This window comes from Scylla paramamosain, chromosome 3, assembly GCF_035594125.1.
Source record: "Scylla paramamosain isolate STU-SP2022 chromosome 3, ASM3559412v1, whole genome shotgun sequence".
Lineage (NCBI taxonomy): Eukaryota > Metazoa > Arthropoda > Malacostraca > Decapoda > Portunidae > Scylla > Scylla paramamosain.
The window spans coordinates 36240522-36248021 of record NC_087153.1 but is presented as its reverse complement, the minus strand read 5'-3'; the positions used below and the strand labels follow the sequence as shown (position 1 = coordinate 36248021).

The following is a 7500-nucleotide window of genomic DNA, read 5'->3' as shown; positions in this document are numbered from 1 at the left end:
GTGTGCGTGCGTGTGTGTGTGTGTGTGTGTGTGTGTGTGTGTGTGTGTGTGTGTGTGTGTGTGTGTGTGTGTGTGTGTGTGTGTGTGTTTCTGCTTTTATCTTTTTTTTCTGTGTGTAAGTTTTTTGTCTCTTTCTCTCTGCACTTATGTGGCAAAATCTAGTTATTTTTACATTCATATATATATATATATATATATATATATATATATATATATATATATATATATATATATATATATATATATATATATATATATATATATATCTATATATATATATATATATATATATATATATATATATATATATATATATATATATATATATATATATATATATATATATATATATATATATATATATATTCTTTTTTCATTTTCCTTCCTTCCAAATGTGATTTTTTTCATTTATTCCGATTTCTTTTATTTATGTGTGAATTTTCTTTTATACCATGTGGTTTCCTACTTTTCGTTTTCTCATGTATGTGTGGAATTCTATTATTCCTTTTGATTTTTTTTTTTTATTTACTCGTACTGACACAGAATAAGTGATCTTTTTTTTTCTTTAATACATAAACGTGTCCAAGCAATAACAACGATAACATTAACATTTATTCTAATGAAGTACATTCTTGCAACACACTTGTAGTTACATTCACTCTACTACGTGGCTAGCTGGCTCTCATCTCCTTTAAGGCTGAGCGTTGAGAAATCGCCAGGAAAAAGCGTGAGAAATGGTTGAATAATTTAGTTCAAGTGTGGGTCACATGTGTCGCCTTTATAACGGCACCCCTTGATACTCTCTTGTTTTCTTCCTTCGCCTGAGTCACCTACCTGTCATTCTCTCCTCTCGCACCTTCATGAATTTATGCATTGTAATTTATCTCCCTGCCTCCAATCTTTTCGTTATCAAATAATAAATCATTGTCTATTGTATTCTCTTCTTCCTGGTATGGGTGTTGTTGTTGTTGCCATGCTCTCTCTCTCTCTCTCTCTCTCTCTCTCTCTCTCTCTCTCTCTCTCTCTCTCTCTCTCTCTCTCTCTCTCTCTCTCTCTCTCTCTCTCTCTCTATCTATCTATCTATCTATCTATCTATCTATCTACCTACCTACCTACCCACCCACCCACCTACCTACCTACCTCTATCGATCTCCCTATCTATCTGCCTGTCTACCTTCCTCCCTCTCAGTGGTGGTAGTCGTCGGTCACGTCCACCGGGCACACTGTCTCCGTGGAGGTCTGCGTCACCTCCACCGTCACTGTGTAGTAGGCCTTCTTCGAGTACGTGTCTGTGTGAACGTAGGTGCTGTACACGCTGTGGGTCACGTGCTGGGGCAGTGTGGCCACCTTCGTCACGAAACTCGGCATCTGGAGAGGTAGAGGTGGTGGTAGTGGTTGTAGTAGCGGTGGTGTTATAATAATAGTGGTAGTAGTAGTAGTAGTAGTAGTAGTAGTAGTAGTAGTAGTAGTAGTAGTAGTAGTAGTGCGGTGTAGGGATTGCACATAACAGGCAGTGTGTGTGTGTGTGTGTGTGTGTGTGTGTGTGTGTGTGTGTGTGTGTGTGTGTGTGTGTGTGTGTCTGTCAGTGTGTGTGTGTTCGAGAGTTCATAACTGTAATCAAAAGCATTTTTGTTCTAAGCGGAGAGAAAGAAGAACAAGAACAAAGAGAGAGAGAGAGAGAGAGAGAGAGAGAGAGAGAGAGAGAGAGAGAGAGAGAGAGAGAGAGAATTGCAGACAGAGACGGAAGAAAAAGACAAAAAAAAAAGGTGAGGAACACAAGAACAAGAAATAGATATACACCAAAAAAAAAAAAAAGAAAGAAAGAAATATTACAAAATCCTCAAAGTTTATGATACTTTACTCACCAACTTATTTCCTCAACCCCTTATTTTTACCTGCCTGGAGAATACTTTACGAGCACCACACCCATCACTTGCATGGCAGCGTGGCGGAAGAGAGAACGCGCCATGCTCACTGCGAGGCTAATGACACACACACACACACACACACACACACACACACACACACACACACACACACACACACACACACACACACACACACACCACAGCCATGACTCTCAACGTGATTACGACGACAGTTTGGTACCGTTCCTGCTGCACCATTTAGGCTAAACTGACATGCTGGTATATAATTGCGTGTGTATTGTATGTCTGTATTTATGTGTATATAGGTAGATAGGTATTAGATGTGTATTTACGTATGTATGTATGTATATATGTAGATAGGTAGATATGTAGCCAAACAAGTAGGTAATTATTCAGGTAGGCGGGTAGGCAGGTAGATAACTGGTAGGTATACAGGTATATAGGTTATAATCATAATAATAGCATGTTGTGCACCTATTTCTCCCACCTGTAGCGTGCAGAAAATTATCAGACGTGACACGATTCACCCTCTTATTTTAATGGATCTGTGCACGTAAAGATAGCATTAAAACATTGAGGGAGCGTGGGGGCGTGAACTGCAGAGAGCGGGCTGGGCGTAAACAGGGAGAGACAGAGATAAGTGATGATGACGGAGGGGAGAGAGGTAGTGAAACAGAATGAGAGCTGGAGGAGCAGTATGGGAGAGAGTGGTGGTCTACACTGTCACTCACCACTTGGGTCTGCGTCACGAAGTAAGGGATGGACTTGGTGTAGACGACGAACTCTGTCAGGTACTGGTTCGTGGAGTAATAGGTCATCCACTGTCTGCCGGAGGGACGGGAGGGAGGTGAAGGGTGTGAGGTCGTTGTGAAGGTGACCAGAAGTAATGCAAGTATTTATAGTGGTGGTGGTAGTGGTGGTGGTGGTGAATACGTGTGAATATAAATGAATTTCAAGCAGTTATATGCAACTGGGTTTTAAATTTAAATTTTATCTGCACTATTTTATACCAGTTATTGTTTACGTATCAAAGCAAAATTAGTTTTATTATGGATGGAGGTGGTGGTGGTGGTGGAACTAATAGTAGCAGCAGTAGTAGTAGTAGAAGCAGCAGCAGCAACAGCAGCAGCAGCAGTAGTAGTAGTTGTTGTTGTTGTTGTTGTTGTCGTAGTAGTAGTAGTAGTAGTAGTAGTAATAGTAGTCGTAGTAGTAGTAGTAGTAGTAGTAGTAGTAGTAGTAGTTGTTGTTGTTGTTGTTGTTGTTGTTGTTGTTGTTGTTACTGTCGTAGTAGTAGTAGTAGTAGTAATAGCAGTCGTTGTAGTAGTAGTAGTAGCACCATCACCACTACCACCAACAGCAGCAGCAGCAACAACAACAACAACAACAACAACAACAACAACAACAAAGGTACCACCACCACCACCACCACCACCACCACCAGCAATAACAACAGTGGCAGTAGCATGAAGGAAATAATTGATCATTTCATTGACCTCGTCCGTGCCAGTCACCCGGGCATTCTTGTCTTCCTTTTGTATATTTGATGCTGTTACTGTCGGTTTGATATTACAGAACTGCCACACTACTGTAATACTTTCTTGATGCACCATACAGTACAAAGACACCAGAGCAACTCCCTTCATGCCCTTGTTGTGGTACCTTAGAGTACAGAATCCCGTTGATGTCACCCTGTCACCCTATGCAGACCTCGTGCCCCAAAAAGATAACAAAGACAATGGAAGTGAAGACAGGCAGTAAATAGTAGTAGTAGTAGTAGTAAGTAGTAGTAGTAGTAGTAGTAGTAGTGGTAGTAGTAGTAGTGGTGGTGTGGTGGTGGTGGTGGTGGTGTGGCATACTAACTGCATACCTTCCCCCATACCGCGGCCTCACTGCACAAAGCTTTCTACTTTCTCTCATCCCTATTCTGTCCACCTCCCTAATGCAAGAGTTAGGCTGTATCTCCAGTCTTTCATCCCTTTTGCTGATAAACTCTGGAACTCTCTGCCTGGTTCTGTATTTTCTGCTGCCTGTGACTTAAACTGTTTCAAGACGGAGGTTTCAAGACACTTCTCGTAACAGGAATTTTTTTTTTTTTTACACAATACTCTTTGTGGACTGGTATCTTTAGTGAATCTTCTTTCCTCTTTTCTTTTTTCCTACTTTGTTTCATTCATTTTATTATTTTTTATTGATTTTTTAACCATGATCCCAGAACCCCTCCTACGTAAAAAATGAATAAATTAAAAACAGTAGTAGTCTCACCTGTGTAGAGTAACAGGAACCTTACGAAACTTGGTTGTCTCTGCCCAAATGGTGACGTCCTCACACTCCAAGCTGTCAGTCGCCGTCAGCGCCGCCACCACCACCACCATCCACGCTGCCGCAAACCACTGCCACAGGAGGAGCTGAAAAGGCGGCGCGTGAGGTTCGTCAGCGCAAGGACCATATTCCGAAACACTTCTACCCGCACCTCAACAACTTTCAAATGGATCTGATTGAAATAATACGGGTTTTTTTTTCTTTCTTTTTCTTTTTTTAGGGTGTTTTTTTTAAAGATTATAGTGAAATATCAACAAAAATTTCTACACTATTAAAAGGAGAAGCACTCTTGAGAACCCGACTAGGTATCACTGTGGCCTTTGAAAAATAGTCGTGTGTGAGAGAGCGAGGCGTCTCTGAATAAGGCCCCTACAGCATACCTATATTTTAACTCGCGTGATGAACAATATTAAATTCACTTGGCGGAAAAGCAAGAGCGTGTTTTCTACTTCCCGTCCCGTCCCTTAGAGCTAACCAGTACACTGTTTGGTCAAGCTGGCGAACCTCAGAGCAAACATACGTAGGCTGGACTTCCTATTTGAGGGTTAGACAAAGCTTGGAATTTTGGACTATTGTGGTTGAACTTCTCTCTCTCTCTCTCTCTCTCTCTCTCTCTCTCTCTCTCTCTCTCTCTCTCTCTCTCTCTCTCTCTCTCTCTATCTATCTATCTATCTATCTATCTATCTATCTATCTATTTATCTATTTATCTATCTATCTCTTGCGTATTTCATCATCCTCTTCGCCTCTTTCATGCAAAAAGTAAATAAATAAATAGATAAAAAGGACGCAAACATCAAATTCATCTTACCATCTTTAAAAATGAGGGAATACTGAGCCACTGCTTCTTTTTCCCTCCCTCCCTCCCTCTCTTTCTCTCTCTCTATCTCTCTCTCTCTTTCTCTCTCCCTCTCTGGTCCACTTTCTCGCGGGAAGAACACACACAAATATGTCGGAAGAGATGTGCCAGCGGTAATTAGTTTCCTCCCAGCACCAAACAGCCACGCAGACTCTTGTATTTAGCCGTCTGTACTGATCACCCTTCTTTATGAGACTGGCGTGTTCATATGCATGACTCTCTCTCTCTCTCTCTCTCTCTCTCTCTCTCTCTCTCTCTCTCTCTCTCTCTCTTGCATGCGGTTTTCACTAATTTCCAAGAGAGAGAGAGAGAGAGAGAGAGAGAGAGAGAGAGAGAGAGAGAGAGAGAGAGAGAGAGAAAGAGATGCATCCCTACCGTGAGCGTGTCGCCTGCCCCGCCCACCAAATTTTTCATGCCAACTCTTACCGACGTATCGCTTCAGCAAGTGTCACTGTATTACGGACGCTATATGTAGATAGGTAACTGTTAACAGGGGAAGGTTTCAAGTTTATGGTAATTTTGTTAAGTAGTAATGGAAAGCTTTTTTTTTCTATTTATTTATTTGTTTATGCATTAATTTTCTTATTCTTTTTTTTTTTTTATGACTTGAATACAGGGCGTGTCAGATTTTCCAAGAAGCGTGTTTTCTTCCTGTTTCATAACCCGATACGGAAAAATGAGACGAGATTTTAATTGTATTTTCATCAAGTACTGCGTTACTAGAAAGCTTTCTTTTCTATCCTTTCCTTTCTCTTTTTTATGTGCGTGACTGAATACAGGCGTGACAAATTTTCCAAAGTGTGTGTTTTCTCCCTGCTTTATTACCCGACAGAAAAAAATGAGACAAGAGTTATTATTTCGCTTCACTTGTAGACTGCTCGTATTTCAAGCATATGAACCCGACGTTAAGGCGCCTTTAATCAGTTAACCAATCACTCAATCAACAACACGTCTCTGGTAGCTCATGTAGGTCAACAGATGCTTTAAATCACTTCCTGAAATGCACCAATGTGTAGGAGACGCATAAATTTCTGTTCAAGCCTTCTCTTCCTTACACACGTGTCATTTCACAGCTGTCGTGTTCACCTTGGTATATTTCTCGGCTTATCAATTCAAGTGTTCTCCTGAAAATGAGAGGTGAAGAGGAAGTGTGCTTACGAGGAAAAAAAAAAAAAGTAAGGGCTTGCAATACTACACAAGAATTCATACGTGGCAAAATTGATTATTGATCGCTTGACTGGCTTATTAACCGACAGATCTAATGTGTCGCGAGAACTGGGTCACGTTGGCGCCGATAAAGGGAATTAATTACTATAATGGACGCACTGGCTGGCAGAATATATTGGCGGCATGTACAGTTAGGGTCAGAAATTAATTAACATATCACGCTTACTTCCATTCTGCTCGGCTTGTCCATCTGCATGACTCTCTCTCTCTCTCTCTCTCTCTCTCTCTCTCTCTCTCTCTCTCTCTCTCCTCTCTCTCTCTCTCTCTCTCTCTCTCTCTCTTGGAAATTAGTAAAAAACTGCTAACATTCAGTCATGCTAGGATTCTACCATTTGCTAGGTGTTGTGTGGAGACTAGCATCACATCAGAGGACTTTTAAGATTCAAAGGAAAAAGCAAAACACTGTGTGAGTGCAGCAGGTAAAGGGTTTTCTGGCAGTGACTGTGCAGTGGCTCTTGATTACTGAGTCATCTGTGCAGTGGCTGTTGGTTACTTAGACGAGTGTAAATTGGTTGTTGGTTAGTTAATCGTCTGTTCAGTGGGTTCAATGGCTCTTGTTTAACTTAGTCGTCTATATAATGGCTCTTGATTACTTAGACGAGTGTACAGTGGCTCTTGGTTACTTAATCGTCTGTACAGTGTCTCTTGCTTATTTAGTCTAGTGTAGTGCAGTGTTCAAATCCACAGAGGACAAACAGCGAATAGGTCTCTGATACGTTCAACTTCTCTAGCTAGTTGACCTTTCCCAAAGAGTCCTGGTATGGTTATGTACTGCTGACTGTATCTCGATGGAATGTGACATATCCAGAACGATTAAAAGTAATTGAACTTTGGAACTTTAATTTGTCATATTTGTAGAGCTATGTTGTAACTCTCTCTCTCTCTCTCTCTCTCTCTCTCTCTCTCTCTCTCTCTCTCTCTCTCTCTCTCTCTCTCTCTCTCTCTCTCTCTCTCTCTCAAAAAGTAAAATGAAACAAGGAAATTAAATAATGAAAAAAATATAGTGTATATATAAAATGAAAATAAGAAAAACGCTACTAATATCATGGTCGGTCGCAACCACGTCCCGATTTAGAGTGACAAATTCTTCCGTACCATTTGCTTCTATAGGAACAAATACACATGCTTGAAAAAAAACAAAACAAAAAAACATTACTAACATTATTAAACAGCTGCAATTCCTGGGGGAGGGAGAGGAGAGGACGTGG

General features: G+C 40.7%; 1 protein-coding gene across 1 annotated transcript; it reads right to left on the bottom strand.

The window, feature by feature from the left end:
* Nucleotides 1–1133: 1133 nt before the first annotated feature.
* Nucleotides 1134–4769, bottom strand: LOC135116479 (uncharacterized). Its single transcript, XM_064033969.1, has 3 exons — nucleotides 4152–4769; nucleotides 2621–2714; nucleotides 1134–1368 (listed from the first exon to the last, which is right to left on the bottom strand). The coding sequence occupies exons 1-3, from the start codon at nucleotides 4259–4261 to the stop codon at nucleotides 1186–1188; spliced, it is 387 nt and encodes a 128-aa protein (XP_063890039.1). The 5' UTR covers nucleotides 4262–4769; the 3' UTR covers nucleotides 1134–1185.
* Nucleotides 4770–7500: the final 2731 nt, after the last annotated feature.